This window comes from Strigops habroptila, chromosome 8 (genome assembly GCF_004027225.2).
Source record: "Strigops habroptila isolate Jane chromosome 8, bStrHab1.2.pri, whole genome shotgun sequence".
NCBI lineage: Eukaryota > Metazoa > Chordata > Aves > Psittaciformes > Psittacidae > Strigops > Strigops habroptila.
The window spans coordinates 43,089,163-43,111,925 of record NC_044284.2 but is presented as its reverse complement, the minus strand read 5'-3'; the positions used below and the strand labels follow the sequence as shown (position 1 = coordinate 43,111,925).

Genomic DNA, 22,763 nt, shown 5'->3' with positions numbered 1-22,763 from the left:
CAGAAGATAGCTCACTTCAACCTGGAAGCCAAAACTCTATTTTATAGCCACAGAAAGCTTGCAAGTCTCAAATTTAAGGAATAAAACAGAATGTAATTTATTTTTTATAATGGAGATATAGGATAGGAATTATAAGTAACCTCTCACTCTACAAGCAATTTAAAAAAATCTGAAGATTTAGCTCTGATCTTATATCTGTAATGAACAGACCTGGGGGTGCCAATTGAAGGCCAGCTGAACATGAGCCAGCTTGCGCCCAGGCAGCCAAGGCAGCCAACAGCATCCTGGCGTGTATCAGCAATAGTGTGGGCAGCAGGGCCAGGGCAGTGATTATCCCCCTGTACTGGGCACTGGTGAGGCCACACCTCAAATCCTGTGCTCAGTTCCGAGCCCCTCACTACAACAGAGACACTAAGGTGCTGAAGCAGGTCCAGAGAAGGGCAATGAAGCTGGTGAAGGGTATGGAGCACAAGTCTTACAAGGAATGGCTGAGAGAACTGGGGGTGTTTAGTCTGGAGAGTCTCCCTTAGCTGGAAAGGTTGTAGCGAGGTGGGCGTTGGTCTCTTCTCCCAAGTAACGAGTGATAGGACAAGAGGTAATGGCCTCAAGCTGCACCAGTGCAGCTGCACCCACCATTAGACCGGGTATTAGGAAAAAATTCTTCACCAAAAGGGTGATCAGGCATTGGCACAGGCTGCTCAGGAAAGTGGTGGAATCACCATCCCTGCAAGTGTCCAAAACCATGTAGATGAGGTCCCTAGTGACACCATTTAGTGGTGGACTTGGCAGTCCTGGGGTAAAGGTTAGACTTGATGATATTAAAGGTCTTCTCCCACCTATTCGATTCTGTGATTCTATGAAAATACATCCACGCTTATGGAAATAGTACTCCATCCATACAGTTACGTAAAAACAAAAAACAAACAAACAAAAAAAAACCACCCCCCAAAAAAAAAACAAACCAAAAACCAAACCCAAAGCTCCACAACCACCACCACCAAAAAAACCCAACAAAAAAACCACAACCACACCTTTAATGCTTTTCCCAGAAAAAGCCCTATTTGAACACTATAACTTTGAAACCAAAATAACCAAGGAACCTATAAAATAAAGGGAAAAGTGCTGCCATAGCAGACATTCAAATAGAAGCAAGACTACACACATTTTGCACAAAATGATCCAAAATTATGATCAGAATGACCACTAACTGCTTATGGTTATCCCTTCCACATCAAAATTGTATGCATTATAACTACTGACTGCAATTTTCCCTCCTTATCGCAGCCATGTTGAAAATCTTACACTGTCACCACCACTTCGCTATCAAAACAAAAGAGCTGATGATACCAGCCCTTTAGAAGACAGTCAGACCTGCTGCTAAATGAAGCTGGAGCTCACTTGAGTGACAGGGGACCATCTCACCTTCCAGCCAAGAATGTCGCTTCCACAGAATTTGTAGTCCCAGTTGGCCCAGTCAAGATTCAAATGGTTGCTGAGTCTGAGGGTCTCACAGCAGCATTCACAGCCTGCTAGACCAGTGAAGAACCCCTCCAACCTAAACATCACTTACCATCTTGTCCACCTGGTTTGGTGTTGGCCCATGATTTGGCAACAGGAGCTGCTTCTGGAGGAGCAGGAACAGCAGGTTTTGGCTGGGTCTGCGGCACGTCTGGCTGTCTGGAATTAGAGGAAAAAACCCTTGTGAATACAAGAAGGTGAGCACAGACTAAGATCCTCAGGATTACTACTGCAAACAAGTGAATGAAACGAGGTAGCTATGCAGCTGAAGAACCAACAGCCACTTTTCTGCAGAAAAAGCACGTTCTTATATAAAATGAGTTGTTATAGTTACATTTAAAATTGGAATAAATTAGCCAATTCCTTCACGAGTAGATTTCCTAAAGTAGAGAGGAATGAATGAAAAATGGCTGGGCAGAAAATGCAGTCAGGCATGAACAGAATTTTAACTTTTTAGCTAGTGTATTAACAATTAAGAACCAATCAACTGACAACCATGGAAGGCAATAATTTGGAACAATGTTCTCTTGCCTCAGGAGTTAGAGGAAAGCACTTAAAAACCACCATGAACTGAGAGAAAGAAGGCAAATACATGTTAGAAGTTAGGAAGTAAAAGGAGCCAATATGGAAAGCTAAAGACACCATGAAGAAAATTGACGGGTGCTATGAACTGGAGTCCAGAAGCTTAAGCCTAGTAAGAACACTATCTCAATTTCTCTATTTTAACAATGAAGAGGCAGACAGAAGCACTCATTTTCTCTAACATAAAACCCAGTCATATTCTTGAAGATGACCTTAGTAGTCTACAGATTCAGTGACACTGTTTAGTTTCTTTCAAGTACAGCTATTTCCAAAATCTGCATATTCAGATAACTTAAGACTCCAAAGCATTAGCATCTACAAGTCAAGACCTCCAGCTCATTAGTAGTAATTTTTGATTAAACAGGAATTACAGGACAAATCCAGTAGTCCAGAATGACTTTATTATGCAAGCAAAGACATAACTAGTGCAATATCATGCCAGTTAACTTACATTAAACAATTGCAAATGGTTTAAATAGATCCTAAAGTAATCCTAAATTCTGAGGACTGCCACAGAGAGATCAGTTCCATTTAGGTTCTGCAGTAATCAACCCAAACCACTACGCAGTAGTCTCAAAACTGACACAGAAGGAACCATCACCAAAAAAACCCAAAACCCCTAAAAACCCCAAACCCTGAAAAAAAATTCTCATTTGTTTCCACAGATTACCAGAATGAAAATAAACAAACAAAATTCTCATCTTTTCCATTTCCACTTAGTTGTATCTTCTGGGGGTGTTGGTTGATGAGAAACTTAACATGAGCCAGCAGTGTGTGCTTGCAGCCCAGAAAGCCAACCACATCCTGGGCTGCATCAAAAGAAGTGTGACCAGCAGGTCAAAGGAGGTGATCCTGCCCCTCTGCTCTCGTGAGACCTCACTTGGAGTACTGTGTACAGTTCTGGTGTCCTCAACATAAAAAGGACATGGAGCTGTTGGAGCAAGTCCAGAGGAGGGCCACGAGGATGATCAGGGGGCTGGAGCACCTCCCGTATGAAGACAGGCTGAGAGAGTTGGGGCTGTTCAGCCTGGAGAAGAGAAGGCTGCGTGGAGACCTCATAGCAGCCTTCCAGTATCTGAAGGGGGCCTATAAGGATGATGGGGAGGGACTCTTCCTTAGGGACTGTAGTGGTAGGACAAGGGGTAATGGCTTCAAACTTAAACAGGGGAAGTTTAGATTAGATATAAGGAAGAAGTTCTTTACAGTGAGGGTGGTGAAGCACTGGAATGGGTTGCCCAGGGAGGTTGTGGATGCTCCATCCCTGGCGGTGTTCAAGGCCAGGTTGGATGGAGTCTTGGGTGACACGGTTTAGTGCGAGGTGTCCCTGCCCATGGCAGGGGCGTTGGAACTAGATGATTTTAAGGTCCTTTCCAACCCTTACTATTCTATGATTCTTACAGCTTATCATTTTCTAAGCAGACATCGAGGAAGTTGTAATTTACATGGCTGTACTTTGTCCCACACAAAGGGAAACAAGGAACAAGACTGTTAAAGAGTTTATTCCTTGCATTTCCACTCTGTTTCAAATTCTAAATGGGCTTGGCTTTGAGTTCTCCAAACACTGTCCTACAGATGTGGGTACTGATGTGGGAAAGAACTCAGCTAGTGCTGTATGAATTCATCAAATCAACACACATCAGGCCACACTATCCAGAAAAAAGGGATACCCATAGAAAGAGTAATAACTTGGAAAAGCAGCAGAAAAGAAATTCTGGAATTATGGGGAACAACTCACTCATGTGAACTCCAGTGCAGTGACACAAGAAAAAAACAAAAAACAAAAACCAAGGAACAATTAAACTGATATCAAGCAAGCTGATATCAAGTTGTTACCTTTATCCACAACACTTGTGAGAGGAATACCATTACACTTTACATGTAAACAGCAGCATTTATAAGCATGTTGGAGAAATACAGCAATAGTTACAATAATGGTCTGAATACTTGAGCAAATGCATTAGATGGTCTGAACTTAGACTTTATTTGTCACCTGGGCATACATACCTGTTCCCGGGCACAAATTCCCCCCCAGCTTTACCTGTATGTGGTCTGTGAGGCCTTTGTCAGAATAATGCATATGAAAATACAAAGGCAAACACCTTCCAGTTGCGGGCAAGGGATAGCTATTTATTCAACTTTTAAACATAACATCAACTACTGGGATATACTTTTAACGCAAGCATCAGGTTATGGAAAGGCAGATAGAAGTGTGTTTTAGTCAAACAAGCTAAAGGCTTAACTCAGATTTAACCAGACAAAGGCTAAGTGGCCTTGAAGTACAGGAAAACGTTTTTAAAGTATCATACAAAACACTGAGCAGAAAATTGTAAATTTGTAATTTCATGAGCTTAAAAAAAAAAAAGAAAAAAAACTAAACACAACACTACTCCTAAAGTTTAACAGCTTTTCAGAGACATGTCAAAAAATGACATTTACATGTAGTAAAGTATACAAGGAAAAATAAAGGGACAGCAAGAAAAAGGAAAAAAAAAAAACCCCCAACTTGAGTAATCTTTTGCTTTCACAAGTGCTAGTGACATACAATCAGTTCCTCTATCTGCAAGTGTTTTTCAGAACAACTGATACGTCAAAGAACAAACACTTAAAACCCACTTCTACTTTTACAGTGAGAATCATATCCCATTTTAAGCTTATATGGCAAGAAAATTGCTTTAAAATACTAACTAAATATTGAAAAGTTTTAGTCTCTCCTTTACCTGCCCTCCTGTACACGTGTGAAAAACTCAGCAGATGAAACTGTACTGAGCATGGGAAATCATACTATCCATAGTATACAGCACTGCATCAACATCACCATCACTTATATTTTGTTTATATCACATATTGGGGGAGTCTTGAACTACAGTAAAGTTTAAGATTTACAAAAATTCTTTTAAATCTGTAGAATTTATGGCATGCCAAACTAACAAAGCGCAAATATCAAGAACAAAGCAGAGACTCAAACAAATGCATACAAACTAAGAATATTTGAACTTTCTCTGTCATACATCGGCACAATCACACTAAACTGATTTTTGCATAGTCTCAAACTTGCAAGTTATAATTTAATTTAGCTGCTGTGTACCTAAGGGTTCCTCCAAGTTTAAAGGGAATTCTAAGGTGATTCCACTGATCTTACAAAAACGTGCTATAGTATTTCACTTAAGCAGCTATCAGAACGTACATAATCAGGTGGCTAAAGGTATCTGATACTCCTCATATGGAATTGATAAGCACACTGCTTCCAACTTAAGTATGTGTGTGTTTTGCTACCCATTTTGTTAACTATTGACCTAAGAGCAAGAATCTTCTTTATGAAAATTAACAGCAGTGCCTTTTCCTCCCTTTTTTTTCCCTGAGGACAGTCAAGTTCAGCCAATTTCTTCCCAGGCCCTGCCCACCCCTGGCTTTAGAAAGACTTAGGAGATACAGCACAGGAAAACTCAGATCTCATTGGTCACTTACTTTTCTTCTTCGTGCTGTTCTTGTTTGGAAGCCCATCCTGTGCCATCTTTAGGCACAATGTTCACATTAGGGTCATTGCCTTTGTTCTCTGCTTTAAGACTGGGGAGGTTAGCTGGCGGAGGCATCCTCCTTGAAATAGCAACTTTTCCAAGACTCTGTAATCCATGGCGTGCAGCAACTGCATGCCAAAACAGAAAGTGAAAGTTAACAATGCTGTCAGCAGGCAGCATTCATACAAAGCTACCTAAATCGACAAAAATGTTTCTTCAAGAAAAATTTAAGAGTGTAAGAATTAGAAATTCCAAGTTCTTTACAATTTACTTTTAAAAAACAGCATTAGAAATACTTGGTCTGAGACAACTTGTGTACCTTTTGAATAGCGAGTCACTACAGTTGGCCTATTCCAGAACTGAAAAAGGATATATTGCCCCAACTTTATACACACTGCTCAGTGACAGGAAGCTAGAGAAGTCATTTAAAATGTGACGTTGATATCCTAATACCCTTTAACACGTTGTCAAACATCATTCTCTTGCTCCTCTTGGAGTTTAATGTTCTTTGATGAGTCCAGGAATACCCACATGGGTCCAGCCCATTTCTTTTTTGCTGCCAGTTTCAGTTGGCAGATGCTGCTCTTGCAAAAACATTCCTACAAATTGCATTTACTCCAGACCACAAGTATGAAAAAGCAATATGAAGCTAATGCACTACGCAAGACGTTCAACCTACCAACTAATCAACTCAGGTGAACAAGTATGAGAAACTGCCCTAGACATGTATTATTACAAACAGCTCAGTTTCAGCCTTTAAAATACTTTCCCTCTTTCACCTCCTAATCTAGGCAAGTATGTCAAATCAAAGTCTAAGCCTTCAGAGTGTCATTCCTCCTGATTCTCAATCCAATTAATCATGAAAAAGGCCCGCAGTAAACTTACTTGAAAGGTCAGTGTCAGTTTCACCCAGTGTCTGTCTGCAAAACAGACAAAGCACCTGATATGAAAGTGAGCACTGCCTTCTTATTCATCAAACATCTCCACTACCGCAAATGTTAACATGGTAAAAAGCACAGCTGGGGAATGGCATGTCATATGCTGGTAACAAGTAGAGACTGCAGCTATAAAACAGTTTTTACTTACCTATATTCTACTTCCTACTAGACTGCAAATGCTGTCTGCCTGAACTGATACTCTTGTTTACAGATAATCACACACTGTAATCAACACTGCTTTCCAGAATTCTTCCACTTAACTGTTGTATCAAGCAGTTAAAAAGAAAATAAATCTTGCTGTGGTTAAGTGCTCATATACTTTGCACTCTTAATTAATACTACAGTAATGATGAAACTGAAAGAATGCAAAACTCAAATCTGATTACTCACCTGTGGTTTTCTGAGTTTCCAGTGACTTTCCCTTGTAAGTGTTAAACAGACTGAGTGTTGCATACTTCGTTTTTCCATCCTTTGCTTTTGTACTCTGGCCTGACTTTTCCGACATTTCGATGGAAACTCATCGAGTCTGGTACCTACTGCTCACCCCTCAAATTTTGCCTGAAAAGAACAACATAAAAGTAAAGCAATTTGAGTATAAACCAATATTTAAGAGACAGCATATTTAACACCATTAGCACTACTTCATTTAAGCATACTAGAGATGCCACAGGACACATTAGCTCCACGAACCCCCAGCTAATGTAACACTTGTGATTTTAGAGTATTTCCACCTCTACAATTTGTATGTCACAAGATCAGGAGTGTCAGCATTTAATTAATATCAAACCCTGTGGAAGTGATAAATACCATCCATGATTTCACTAAAAAGCAAAACAAAAACAAACCCCCAAACACCTAAACATCATCACCACAACAAAACACACACCCAAAAAACAAACATGCAAAGTTTCTACCAGCAGCTAGCTCCCTACTGGGGAAGCTTAACGACTTCACCCACTCCTGAAGCCAAGTGCTGAGATACCATTACCTGCAGTAGTATTTCTGGAATTTGGGTTTGTGTCCCCTTCCTCCTCTCCCCACCCCCTGAAGCTTTCTTTCCCAAAATTAGGAATACACAGTATGTTCAGACAGGGAAGGCAAGAATCCCTTAAACCAAGAGTTACACTATTCTTGCAGCAGTGAATAAAAGGGCTGTTAGAACAGGTCATTTCTCTCCTTCCCCCAGAATAGCAGGCCTTCAGAAAAAGAACCCAGTAATTACCACTGATATTTCATTAGAAGTACTTAGAAGGAACTTGCCAGAGTTGCTGCTCATCATCAGGCAGGAACACAAGTGAGCATTCAATAAGACAGAACATTATCACATAGATGATTTATCTTAACACTCAAAACCCCTCCTACCTTTCTTACAATATTTTTTAATGTATTTCCATATGAATTCCACAGTAGTTATGTATGCTCAAATACTCTCGTGTTTCATTCTAAAAGCAGAGAGCAAGAAGCACGACAACCTGTTTAAACCCTCTCGTGATCAACAAACTCCCTGGACAAACTCAGAGCCTCAGATGATCTTCTAACGGAACTCAATTCACATGAAAGGCACTCATGTATTAAGAAGAGTCTGCATGGACAAGCTGTATAAGGAATAAAGCATTTATTTGGTCATGACAGACATTAACCAATGTCAAAAGATCCGGGAAGTTTCATCTATGATAACATTCCCACCTTCCTCTGTCTTCTACCTCAATTTATAAGCTATGAATGGAAAACTTAAGAAATAAAGATGGCAAATAACCTTGGCATGGTCAGGCTGCAGCAAGGTTTTGGCCAGATGCCATTCTACTGCAATTCATGCAGACTGTTGCAAAGGGAACAACATTCAACTTCATTCAGGGCCACATACACGCCTAAGAAATACATCCTCCCATCTCACAAAGAGAAAGCAACTCCCAGATTTTTTGCCAGACTGGTCAGCATTTGGCTATTTCAGCAGCATGTGTTACACCAGAAGTCGTTCCTCAAATCATCCAAACCCACAAAATACAGGATGGAAGCAGGGTGAACCCAGCCCACTAAGCGGGCCATGTAACCAGGACACAGATTTCAGATATGGCTGTTAGGCCATTCCTTATCTGTCAAAAAACCCCTATATATTGAGGCTGCAAGCTTTCACTGGAAGCCACAGCTCACTACTCAAAACATCACTGCAGGCAAAGGAAAGAAAAAAATCAGCCAGAAACATGAATTCAGACAAGCTTATCTTTGGAGCTATCAGTCAAGGAGATTTCAAGCAACCCTTCACTGTTCCTGGCAGCCCTAATACTTATTTGCAATTCAACAACATGTCAAGCTTTGCCCATTAGTATTATTCATGGCCCACTTTCAGCCAGTCTGGAGATCTGAATCCAGGCAGACTAGTTTATCAAGCTGGAGTCTAAGTCAGACATCAGCTTCCTCTTCTATGAGGAAACTCAGTTTATCATAAGTTCTTCAGCAAAACATCTGTGAAAGAACCTGGAAGATTCTTTTCCTTCAATTCTCCAGTTACTCTCTGCTCCCAGACTTGTATTTATGATAGAGCGTCCACCACAATCATCCTGGAGCATTAAACAGAGAAGGTATTGGTCAGATAATTAGCAGGAGCACATGGGTGGCAAACAAGCTTTCAGGTGTGTATATAACCATATCTAGTAATACACTATAATTACTTGATACTTTGCTATGCTCACACACTCTTTCAAGTGAGAACAACTCATACACAGTTTTAATTTTCAGCCTAAGACCCATCCCAGCCCCAGATTTTGTAAACAAGAAGTAGCTTCACAATGGTGAATAATGCAAAAATTGGCTAACAAAGAAAAAATAGGGGGGGGGGAGGAAATGTGGAGGGAGAAAATTACTCAGGTAATTTCATACCTACTCTTTAATTTGTGCCTACAATAGGTTGGCAAGTAGTAGACTCACCAAGTGATTCTCAGTTTGCCCTATACTGAATCTTTCTTGTTACCAGTTAAGGTGATGTTAGTTTGAACTCTATTAGTCAAATCCTTAAAAGCAAAGTGCTGCTGTCCCCTAGGTTTAGACTCACTGTCATATGAGTAAGAACACAAGACAGCTGTAGACCTCTAAAGAGCAGCAACATATAAAAGATGTCAGAGCTACTTACCAAAGTTAATAACTACTATGATAGTGAGCAGAAGGACAGGCAACAGTACAAGCAGTAACAGCAGCGGCAGGGTTCACTGCACTATTAAGAAATATAAGCAAGTCAGCAGTTCATTTTGAATGATTACAGTTACTATTATGCGTAATTACAGAAGGTACAATGCTCCCAAAATTCTGGAGCAACGATTACCTTTCAGCAGCTCTATAACATTATCAAGTAAGTTAACTGACCTTCGCTATGGCCTTAAGATTTTAAGGTTAAAATTATTATTTTAATTTCTGTACCAGACTATTTTTTCAGACTGCAAGTGGTTGAGTTATATAGATGCTGCAATGAACTCAAGCATGTGTACAGAAATTAGCACAGTAGCTGCCACAAATTCTAGATATCCTGGTCTCTGTTAAGGAATATTTACTTGTACCTTCTTAGATACTTGCAGTTGGTAGAATTGCAAACAAAATGCAGTGTATCACAGACCGTAGAATCATATTTTTAAAATAATAAAACCCCAGCAAACAAAAAACCCAAGCCTCATACCTACCACACAGACCTTTTCCACTCAGCTCCTAGCTCTCATCATCATTTCAGAATTCCCCCAAATGACTTATCATTTAATGATACTAGTTCATATGTCTGTAAACTTTGCACAGGGTTCCATTAGGACCAACTGCAGACTAGAAAAGATCTTACTTCCACTTTGTAAAAAAGTTCTTGCATGATTAAATAAGGAAGAAATTATTATATATTTTGAGGTCACTTTTGAGGACTGGAGTCTTAAGAAGTTTAAAATATGTAACAACTCAGAGCAATTCCTGTCTGGTTTCTTCCCTTCTCTCCCACCATGGTCTTTGCAGTATTTTGTAGATTTATTATACACACGAAAAAAACAGTTTGACATACATGAGAGAACAGGACAGCATTATCTGTAAGCTACTATATTTTGTCTTTGTGAAGAAGTAGAGACAGGCATGGAAAAAGGGAAGAGAGCTGTGTAAAGGTTCAGGTAGGTAGTTGCTTTATCCACAGTTTTTGGCAGGGGCAGATCAACTCTCACTATTGCCATGAGAAATAACTATTCTCTGTTATGGTCTTCAAATTAATATGTTTCTGTATATCTTTGAAGCACAGCATACACCATCCCTCCCCTTTGGGAGAAAGATAACTATTCTCTGTATTCTTCAGACATCCCATGCTAGCTCATGTAAGCACAGATGACTGCACAGCAAACTCTAGATTGTATTTTATAAGCTGTATTTTTAAACCATCAGAAAAAAGAAGTCTTAATTTTTTTTATACAAGTGCAACCATGTCAAGAGACAGCAATATTTCAGTTACCTTTTATGCAGTCCTATCATCTTAAATCTCACATCCCATGCCTATTTAGCCTACAAGCACACAATCGGACAGGACAGGTAACCTGTTCTTTAGCTTCCTGGGACCTGAAGTCTTTAACAACAGTAAGTAAATACTAGAATAATTCCCACATTCCGTATCCAACACAGCTATCTAGTCCCTGCTACCTCCACTCTAAAGGCTGTATTTTGGCTAAATCTGGAGAAGGATGACCTGGAATGATTTAAGGCAATGCACACATTCAAGAATCAAACCTGATGAAGATTTCCTAGAGCCTTCAAATCTCAGTGTCTCAAAAGCCCATCTGTGAAGTGGGAAACATCATAAAAAAACACTATACAAAAGTTTATTCATAACTGGGACACATTAGCACCTCTCTCAAAACAGAAAACAAGAAATAAATCCAGAAAGATGCTTCATACACTATTTTAAGCACTCTGAAGAAAGTGGTTAAGGGACAAAAAGCATTATATACAAATTTGTCATTTGTAGCAAGCCATAACTCTGTTTTTCGTAAAATAGCTTTGTTCCTGGCATATTGAAGAACATGGTTCTACTAAGTTCTGGAACTAAATAATATAACTGGAAAAAAAAAACCACAAAAGAAAAACAAAAACAACTTTTTTTTTTTTTTTGCCACAAGCCTGATTAATGTTAGAGGCAGATATTTCTAAGTTCTGTGTTATTAATTTCAAAATACCACTGCGCTCAATACCCCAGATAAGTAACATGGTATTAAAGTTTCATCTAGAAAGGAAAGGTTTCATTTCAGCCGTAAGTTTGGCATATTTAGATTCTAGAATGTCACTGAGGAAGTTCCCTGCTAACTGTAAAACTGAGTATAATCTGCAGCTGGATATTAAATACTGAAAAACTGTGTGATCTTCAGGAAAAAAAAGACTAATTTAAATAATCTACATAAATATAAAGCAAATTAAAAACAAAGAAACATAGGATAGTGGATTCAATGTACTTGGAAGCCAAAAAAGCCTTCTTCATGCTTTATTAGCAAACCATTAACAAAGAACCCTGTTATTTTGAATGAACACTCAAAAATATTATGTACTTATTGAATCCATGGTTTTGCACAGAGAAGGTTGCACATAAAAAATTAACTGCAATTAAACATACTGACTTCACTTCTCTGACATGGATGTTTATAAACAATACATACTAACAATATTTTATTGATGAGCTTCTATTTAGAACTTTCTAGTGCCCAAAGCATCATTCTGGGACTGAGGTTTTCTGGATCAATTTTTCAAAACCACATTTTGGCCATTCATCCCACTACTGAGAATTCTTAACAGCTTCAGCACTAGTCAGCTTAATATAATATGAAACAAGCTTTGAAAACTTCCACACTTAAGTAGAAAAAGTCTCTAGCAAATCAAAGTATCTAATAAAAAAAAAAAAAAAAGAATCTAAGGTCAGGATTTCCCTCCTTTGCCAAGAGCAGTTTTGCAGCAGGATTCATTGTTAAGTAGGCTCTTACAAAGAAGTCTGAAAATTGCAGTGAAGATTTTGGGGACTTTTGAGCACCTCAGACATGGCTCTATTACCTGCAAGAATAAAAGCTCTCCAGATCTTCAGAGTGTTCCGGGTAGATCTCGCTACAACTCATTCCTGAATAAAATCTATACTAAGTTTTATCTATACTCAGAAAGCCAAGCCACTACACATTTCCATCTCCATTTTGCTTCCCCATCTCTAGATTTTGGGCTCACTAGTTTTGAGTAGAGATTGAAAGAGGGTACACAATGCAAAGATTGCATTGATTCTATAAATTCTGTGAAGGCAAGTGGCTGGGTAGGAAAAGAAAACCCTTTTAATCACCATCTCTTCAGCATCCATCACCTCAGCAGAAAAAACTGTAGCACAGGCAGATGATCCCTGAGACACCAGACAATCTACAGAGCATTGTTAACAGACACCAAAAGGAAAATCAAATTCAGTTTTGCTCCTCAGAACCAAAGCACTCTGTCATAAGATAAAGCTGCAGCAAAGAAGGCTTTGCTAGTTCAATCATTCTTCAAATTATTCCCCTTTAAAGCCTAAGAAAGTCTTTCCAAAACACTACCAAAACTAAATATGATGAGTTGAAAACAGATCATGACAGAAGAAAGCCGTTTCAGGTCATTATCCCACAGATGCATCTTCTAAAAATGCATTCCATGGATGCCAGAAACGAGCACCCACAAACACATCTGCATCAGTTCTGAGACACCTAACAGTCTAAATAGAGCTACTAAGCTAAGCAATGAAAAACAACCAAAATTAGCCACCTGCAAAAAGTCTACACAGACACTAACTGTACCACAAGGCATATGTTAGTTTAAACTAGCAATGTATAGAGCAAGCATATCTTTTGGTGCCTCAAAGAATGCAAGGCAGCTTGTTGAATTGTCTTCTGTGAGAAATACCAGCCATCTAGACTATTTCCTTCCAACAGGACAACCTGCAACAAACCGTATCATCTCAGGGAAGTTGTTAGGAGCGTCTCAAGTCTAACAAGGCACTAATAGCAGTGACTAACACTTTTTAAATAAACTTTAAAGATACATCCTGTGGCGGAAAAATATTAGCACAGATTAAAATAATCTGTCAGTTCTATTCATATTTTTCCAACGCATTCTTGAGAACAAAAGGAAAAATTACTTACGAGCATCTGGCTGAAGTGAAAAACCACAGATAAAAGGACAGCGACCATGCAAACATGAAATTTGTCTCTATCCACAGATTTCAATATAAGTTTAACTACACATGCATGATTATTTTATTTAACATGCACAGAAATCACATTCCTATGGAACAGCCCCTGCCAAAAGCAGCTTGATCCATAGGCTCAATCATTATCAGCATGTCTTTTTAAATCTGCCCATATAACAAGGGAACAAAGAGCCGCAGATAGGATAAATGCACAGTGGCAATAAAACTGTCAAAATGCTTAAATATTTTCATGTGTCACACAGCTGCTTTCTTTTAGCTAAGATAATTTCTGATACCTGTGCTGTTTATGAAATCTTCTCCTTCTGAAGTGACCTCAGGTAACAGAGAGGTTATGGTCCCCTTCCCTCAACAGGCAGAATGATGCCAATGCTGTTAGTTAAGAACTCTGGGAAAAGAAAGGACAGTTTTCATTTCATTTAGCTTGTGGATAATTTTTTTGCATGTTTTTATTCAGAGTATCAAATAATGCTGTTCAATATTTTGACACATGCTATCTAAATATTATCAATGGCAATACTGTTACCCAGGGATTCAATGCTATCAACATTTATGTATGTCACTTTCTTCCATATTTTACACCAGTGGCTCAGTTTTGATCTTCCACTTTCTAATGGATAAAAGAAACTATTCATCAACACAGCTCTTAAACTTATTTTTGAAAGCCACAATGCTTCCAATCTATTTAGGCATCTATCTCCTGCTACAGTCAATAGGAATTCAGTTCCTACATGATGCAATTTGAGCTGAACTCAAATTAGCAGAGTGGCTGGTAACTGTTTATGGATAGTTTCACTGTTACCATTCATAAGCTCACCAAGAGCCAGCAACATATTTTACTTTGTACTACTAAGATACAAATAGACTCACTGGGGCTTCCTAAGCAACAAGAAGATTTGTAAGGGAGGCAGCACATCACCACAGAAAAGGAGACCCAAGCAAGCAACCGATGTTCCCAAGCAACAGACCGTGAATGCGGTCTGGAGCACAGCACCAATTAACCAACAGCAGATTAACAGGTGACTTACAGAGAGTTCAGGACCAACCACCATCCAACCCCTGCCCTTCTTCCCAGCAGAGAAAACATTTCCTCAAACTACTACTGCTATGGCCTTGCATTACAGCTTTCCACTCTTTCTAATAGTTTTCTAGAAAATTTACATCTTCTGTAAAGGAAAGACAATAGCTTTGTATTTCAAAGATAAGTTTACTTTTAAAACAGAACTATTTTTTTTTTTTAAGTATCAAGTATCAAAGTCAAGCATCAAACAAGGTCAAATTAAGAAACGCCCTTCAATGTATTTACTATCTTCAACTTAAATACAGGCAATAAAGCTCCAAAGCTCTCCCGTTGCTTGTCACATTAAACATTATTTCCAGAATTTCAGAATAAAACAGTAGTAGAATATAATTCTTTCATTTACCAGAAGTTAGATAATGAAAAAGGGCATAATTATCACACAAGATTTTAAAAAACAAAAAGAAAAAGCCTCTACTATTTTCTACAATTTCCTAGTCTGGAATTTCACTAGACTTATCACTACACCTCCATTTCCATCACTCAAACAAAGCCACACATACTCCCCCGCCCCAAACACTTAAAGTACAGTTAAGTAAATTGAAGAGTAACTACACAGCTTACACTAAAATAAATACACAATACTCCCTAAAACCCATTCTGCTTAAAATATTTGTATCACAATTCTTCACTTAAAATCCAACATCTGCCATCTCCAACAGCAGGACATTTAGACACAGAAGACTGCTACAGAAATCCCCTCCCATACTTACTCTAGCATTCAAATACCTTCAAGAAGTGAAACATGCAGTGTCCAGGCTCAGCCTTCATTCTCTAATCTTCTGTGTAGCCCCAAAAAATGGATGACTGGCTTGAAAGATGTTGACAGAAGTGCTTTTAATTTGGCTTCTGAGTTTAGAAAATTTACTTTGGACATTTTTTCAAGCTTCTTTGCAACATGAGGCATAGTTCTTTAGGCTAAGATACTGACAGAATTTCCACACAACCAAATAATAAAGAGAACAGACTTAAAGGTTGAAGTTCTACACCATAGTCGCATGTGTCACAGGCACCATGAAGTGACGAGAATTAGAAACCCTGTATATGCCACTAGACCAAATGCACACTGGGTTCAGCATTCAACTCCACTCGAATGGACCAGAACGATCTTGGTATAAAAGTACACCAATCTCAACACTGACCCAGAATATCTTGCTTCTGTCCTTACAGTCATGATTTTGGAAGGTTGCCTTTGTCCCAGATAGCTTCCCACTGATGACTGAAGTAAACATGGCCTCATGCTTAAAGAAATAGTTCTCTGTATGTCTGCTGGCAAACCCAAATAGTAATGACCAACAGGCTAGTGGAATGAACTTAATTTTCAGAATTCCAGTTTAAAATTCCAATTCAAAATTCCCAGTTTAGACTGAGGCACAACAAAGCAGCACCACAAAACAAATCTTCTTTCTCACTGATACATGAATTAAAAGCTTCCAGAGTCTGAAGAGACTACAACCTGTATTATACGAGAAGTCCACAGTTACTAGACTAAAATTTCACCAGTGAGGTATTACAGTGACCATAAATGTAGTAAATATACCACAGCCTTCACCGGTACTATAAGCGTCTAATTCATTTACTCATTTGTTCTACACAAACCAGACTAGTGGGAAGAAATTAATATCACCACCACAGCTCAAGTAAAAATGATAGATTGATAACTACTAACTTTACCGTATTAGAAGCATTACTTCAAGACCCAGCCCTTTTTCAAATTAAAGTACATTCAAACAGCTTCTTTGCCAGGATTTTTCAAGATATTCCAGTAGAGACTGACAGTTCACGCCACACGTAAGTCAGTACTAGCACACCATAAAGCTAATGCACTAACATAACACAGCTATTCTTGCCATGTTCTGATAATCCTCAAACATAAATTACAATAATTTAGATGTTTTGCAAGATTACTGAATGCATTTCAACTAAAAATGTAATATCCAAAACTTCTTTAGAGCTCATGTTAAAGGCAGTCTATTTCATTCCTTCTTAACCTGACAATTTCTTTACAAGTCTTTATTCCTTTGTCACTAATCATTAGAGCAAATCTTTTGCAAGACAGATTTTTAAATTTTTTTCCAGTTTCACGCATTTGGTTAAGAATCTTTTTTAAATCGTAAATTTGTAATTGTGACTGAAGTTTTGAAGTGCTGGAAAAAAGCCAGGACAGGGATGAGGGAGCAGAGGGGAAGAATAGTTTCTACACAATTAAAGAAATTAAAAAGAGCATCATAATGATATGCATTCTTGTTACTTCTGGGAACAGAACAATGCAAGTGCTTTCACCCAATTAGCTTTTCAACTTGCAGATGCCAAATGAGACTTGTTTTCAAGATTTGCAAAAGCATTTATTAAAGAAATTTTCATTATTTAGAAGAATGAGAAAACTTCAATGCTCTCAAAACTGAATCGCTGTCTATTTGAGAAAAAGATAAGGGAATAAAGGCAAATTCTTGCAGAAACAAGCCATGTACCTGCGATTAAAGTACTGTATTCAATAGGTTCGTAGGCAGCACTTTTCCCTGAATATAGAAAACTAATGGGATCTGTCTTACCTATCAGAATACTTCTTAGCTGAAAAAGTTACAACTATTCACTTGGCTTCTTACAAACTAATTTAGGTCAGTTTATCCCAACCACAGCCACCCTTTGTAAAGGTATCTGTTCATATTAAGATCACAAACAGTCCCTTAAAAAAACTACAAAGCATTTAGCATCCTGTCACAAGTACCACTTTGTTTCTTGCTTGCACATCATCCGGCAGAAGCCTGGAAAGGCAAAAATACTAGCATACCCATTCTCCTCACACACACAGGAAGTGATGTGGGGAGTCTCCTTAGTAGCATCCCAAGTAGTGGTTGCGCGGTTAGGCTGAGAAAAGGGGAGTAAAAGGGAAGTCCACAGTAGGGCTGTTGAAGAAGCTACACAACTGATGATATACAGATGTTCCTAGGTCTGTTCCAATAGAAAATATTCCAATATTCAGCACTTCTCTATACTTGTTAGATTTAATTGCACGGAAAGAATAATCAGAACTGGTGATGATGGTGGGTTTGAGGATCCATTTGCTAGAATAAAGGAAGCAGAACTGCTAGCACGCTATAGCAAAAGAGGTATGAGCAAAAATTCTTCACATATTATGGATTTTCTAACAAAAAAAAAAAAAAGGCAAAAAAGCAGAATAACAGCAAACTACAGAGGTTCCTTTCTGGCTGCACTTCAGCAGATCTGACTCCAGTTGCAGACTGAACAGTGCTCGGGATCTGTTCCTCTGCAGGCGGCTGTCTGGGATAAGTTACCAGAAACAACAGCTGAGCGGAACAAGTGTTGAGTCCTTAAGTCAGTCACAGTGTTTGGTGCAAAACACTTCCTTTTAGGAAGCTGATGAAGTATAATCAATAGGTACATAAAAATAGACCAGATTCCCAGCAGATGAGCAGCAGAAGTTGCAGCCATTTAAAACTACCCATCTGTCCACTGGTTCATTTTTCCCTTTTGTTTTAATACTCTTATTGCAAAAGCCCTTACACTTTATTACAAACTCTAATACAATGCCATTTAAACTGATGGCATATTTCCAACCCACCTGCCCCATGTTGAATTGACAGTGCAAGAGGGCAGGACAGACTAAGAGACAAATGTAAAGCTACTCCTCGCTGTGAATAACTTGAAGTATCTTCTCCAAGACCTTCATTTCCTGTTCCTTTACCACAATTTCCAAGCCTCAATGTAATAATTAACATTTCTTGACAGAGGAAGTGACTTTCAGTTTCTTCCTAAGGAACCATAAGTCACTGAGCACTGTATCTCTCTCCACATTATACCCTTCTGCCTCTTTAAAGTATCCCTAAACTCAGCTGCACATAAGTAAAACTTTTTACACAAAACCTTGTTTTTCCAAAGCCCCTATTCATAGATTAGTCCTTAAGTAACATAAATAGTTACATCTAATGTTTTTTACTTCAGGAAACAGTTAGATGTTCAGACAAGCTGTTCTGTTCATGAGCTCTTTCAGAATATTTTGGAAGTGCATCAGCAGCACTCTACAACCTTAAGGATTTTCACTCCTCTTCAGAACAGATGTGCCAAAATGAATTCCCTCTTCTCTAGCTATTTTTTCAAATTTTTTTCTGTTCACCTTCTTATGATACTTTTGTTATTGAAGGATCCAACCTGAAGATGGAAGTACACTCATCAATAGTAGAAATCCACAGAATAAACTATTTTAAACAGAATTCTGTGCAACCTTTGCATGATGAAAAAAACAGTTCAGTTACTCTCATCAGTTATATAATGACTTAAGCTACTTGTCACCATCACCCTCAAAACTTCTCACCTTGCTCAAGAGCCAAATTCTGTGTTGCCTGTAACTCCTACCATATTCCTAACTTGATTCATGTACATCAAAAATGATCATAAATTCTCCTCTGTATTAAGAGATGTTACAGCATATTTGTTTTTAAGGCTTTTAAGATACTCCCACTGTGCTAGTGAGAGCTAGGATTGCCAAATGCGCCAGCTTATGACACACCATTGACAGCATCAATAAAAAAAATCCTTCACTCCTCTGCATACAAAAGTGGTAGGATTTCCCTTTGGCCTGATCTTGCTTGGGGAAAGCTCATAGCTGCTCAAAGTCTCTTCTACCTGCTGCCTGTCATCCTCCAGATACCTGGTTACATGTTTTTCTCTGTGACTTGCTGGTTTCTTGGAACAGAGACCACCTCCTCCTTTACTGAAAAGATGACCATATAAAAGATGCAACTATACTGACAACAGTTCTGACAACACAGGTCAACTTCAGCCCTCTGCTTTAGAGTAGATTAAATCTTCTTTTTTTTTTTTTTTTTTTTTTTTTAACAAAATATAAGATGAGCTAAACTAGAAAAGCCTTATCGGCATACCCAGATTTATGTATCTGCCTTTCAGCACTACAGAACCCATTTACTGTGGAAGTTAACATGCATCTGCCAAATGGCTACAGATGAAGTTTAACATCTTCTGCTGCTCTTGTTCTCTATTCTTCAGGATAAAAAAAAAAAAAGAAAAACAAAAACCAACAACAAAACAAAACCCCACATGTCCCTTGATACTTTGCTTTCAAGATGCAGTAGGTAAATAATTAAGGCTCAACATATTATTAAATACTTAGCAAGAAACTTTGCCTTATCTAAAGCGAAGTGCATACTAAAAAGCTCTGTGCACGCCAATAGCTTGATGTGTGGCATGAGAAACATCTTCCAAGCAAGGCAACTCCAACAAATTAACCAAGTAGCTATGTCACAAGCTGAAGGCAAGTTTTTCTTACTTGCATCTTTCCTAAAGACTATTTACATGTATTGACAAGAGAAAGTGTTATTGCTCCTCCTCACTACAGCGCTTCTGCTGTGCACCTATATATACACCCAGATAAACTTGTAGAGGAAGCACAGGCTAACCTAAACATATTATAAAACAAGCCTTGTAAATACAATAATTTTTTTTTTTTTAAATGAAGCAATTTAGGCATTGATGTTAAGGCAGTGAGGTCCTTCAGTCAAATATATGGTTACTTTGCAATACAGGAAATTTATTAAGTCCTAACCTGTATCAAGGCTTAAATTGTGAGAAAATCATTGGCCTCTCAAACAAAATTAAGCTGTTCCTGCACTTCGGCCTTAGCTGAAGATTCAAAACAGTTAAATAATATTTCTTTTACCAAGAATAACTTACATGATTACCCCTACAAGTACAATTTAAGTCTACAGTCATAATTTCGAAGTCTATGTTAAAATTTACAAACACTAAAATCTAGGAATATTAAAGTTACGTGCCCACAAAATATTAATTTAAAAACAAGCTTAGCCATTTATGTGATTTAAGAGGATAACCTAAAAAGGTCTGATTTTGTAGGCAGAGAAAGTTTGATTTGCTAAGCCTAAACAAGCAGTGCAGCTAAAAAACCCCTGGTAACCTAGCCACTGCTGGTTTTACTATGAAAAAGCATTTGATACATCTGAGCATGATGAGCTATGTCTTATATCCCAAATAAAAATTGAGTAAAGCTGCCATTTCACTTGGGAATCAACTGTACATTGATTAGAGAGATATTTAATAGAGCCCTCTTCTCTCAAATCACCCAACACTGGGTGATACCACAGTTCTTCAGGCTCTACTTGTACAATTGATGTACTTGAATATAAAGTGCAGTAACTCCTATCTCTGATGCTATAAGCTACTGAAAGCGTAGCCCACATTATTATCCAATACGCATCAGTTAAAATTATCACCATCGTAATTAGAAGATATATATGTTGATTCTGCACTATAATTTTAGTGGTAATCAAGACAGCCTCAGATATATAAAACCACAAACAATGTGAACGATATACAGCTTCTCTCTTTAATGTGTGTTTGCAATCTGTAACAGACTAAATCGTTAGCATTTAGTTAGAATGTTATGTAATGGTTGAGGTATTCGTAATAAAAACAGTCTATTTATGTTAGCCTGTTCTTCACAGATGTAAAAGCTGTCTTCATCCGATTTTTATTAGGACTTCATCTTCCTCTGCTCTTTACACATTTTTTAAGACTTCTGTGTGCCTGGTTTTCATGTCACCAACACACACACAGTATTATTTCCACCCACCTCCTCACACAAATCTCAGCTTTTATTTTTACACCTGCTCTCACCCATGAGAAGTTTCTACGGGGTTTTGTGAAATCCAGACCCAAAAAAACCAAGGGCATGAAGCTGAGTGACAAAAAAATTTCCTACAGGAGATGAACAACTGGTTCTACCAGTAAAACACCACTGGCAGTCCCATCACCACAAGCCCAACATCCATCCCCAACTAGTGGAAAGGTGCTGCATTTTCAGGGCAGAGGTGTTTCATAGTAGTTTTTTGGTTTTGGAGTTTTTTTTAAACTCAAACCCTCCATTACTGCATACAGCCTCTGAAGATATCCCGCTCTTCCTCCAATAGAAGGAAGAGGAATGTCTCTTTCTTCATTCACATCTCCAATATGCGAAACAAGGGTTTATTCTTTGCAAAAGCTCACTATAAAGGGTTTAGTCCTTATGTAAGAGCTACCTTTTTCTTTTTATCTCCACATCTAAGCCTCTTATCCACAACACCCTTATATGGTATTTAGACCACATTTTCCACCCTCCCTCCCCTTTCATATCACTCCCATTAGTTAGCCTGGAAAATATTCTGGAACAAAAGGCTTGCACTTTCAGTAACCTAGGACACCTGGCTGAAGTCAACCTCATATAACATACCCACTGCTTTGACTTTTGATTCTTTCTCTTATTGACACATAGTATTAATTCAGATAGAACAAAACCTACATGACAGCTCCCTTCTAAACTGCATCGTCTTTTCCTTGCTTCTTGTGGCCCATTTCACTTTCCCTAGTAGGCTTCAGGATGTGGGGAGAGAGGACCTACAGAAGATGCATACCATAAATCTGTACCATCAAACAAAGACTCCAGCAACTAAGTTAAAACTGTAGAGTGACATAACTGTTCTGCTCTACAAATACCTAGGGTTCCTGTTATGAAGTCTAAATGAGAGTAAACGTATTATAAATTGCTACTAAACTGCAAAGAGACAAAATATTTATATTACTAAGACTCATAGAAGTGACTTTGCATTGATTTATATATATTTTATAAGCTATTATCTACCAAAGCAATAAATTTTATGCAGGAAACACATACACTAAGGCAGAGCTCTAGGTAACAGACACACACAGAGGCCATAATCCTGGTCTCCACACACAAGCACTGGCCTGAGAGAACTAAGTTCTCACTTGAGTTTAAACAGCCACCTCTTAAGCACACATCTCCACCCAAGCAGTCGTACTCCTCACACACTGAGCACAATGTTCTGAGGGACAAACTGTCTTTTCGCTGAACATTCATCAAGTTCAAAGAACTCCCA

The 22,763-nt window shown here is 38.4% G+C and overlaps 1 protein-coding gene across 27 annotated transcripts in view; it reads right to left on the bottom strand.

Moving 5' to 3' along the window:
- PRRC2C (proline rich coiled-coil 2C) overlaps positions 1 to 22,763 on the bottom strand; it is a 75,127-nt gene that overhangs the window by 50,694 nt on the left and 1,670 nt on the right. For 23 of the 27 annotated variants that reach the window (XR_003992929.1, XR_003992930.1, XM_030496368.1 and 20 more), the window contains exons 2-5: positions 14,039 to 14,148; positions 6,944 to 7,111; positions 5,566 to 5,743; positions 1,571 to 1,677 (exon numbers count right to left, since the gene is read on the bottom strand). Coding sequence is in view for 25 of the 27 variants with exons in the window: in XM_030496368.1 (XP_030352228.1) it covers positions 1,571 to 1,677; positions 5,566 to 5,743; positions 6,944 to 7,058 (400 nt within the window). In the remaining 2 variants the exon portion in view is untranslated. Of the gene's footprint in view, positions 1 to 1,570; positions 1,678 to 5,565; positions 5,744 to 6,500; positions 6,536 to 6,943; positions 7,112 to 14,038; positions 14,149 to 17,764; positions 17,847 to 22,763 lie in introns of those variants that run through there. The other 4 variants (XM_030496376.2, XM_030496369.1, XM_030496370.1 and 1 more) reach the window with 3 other exon arrangements.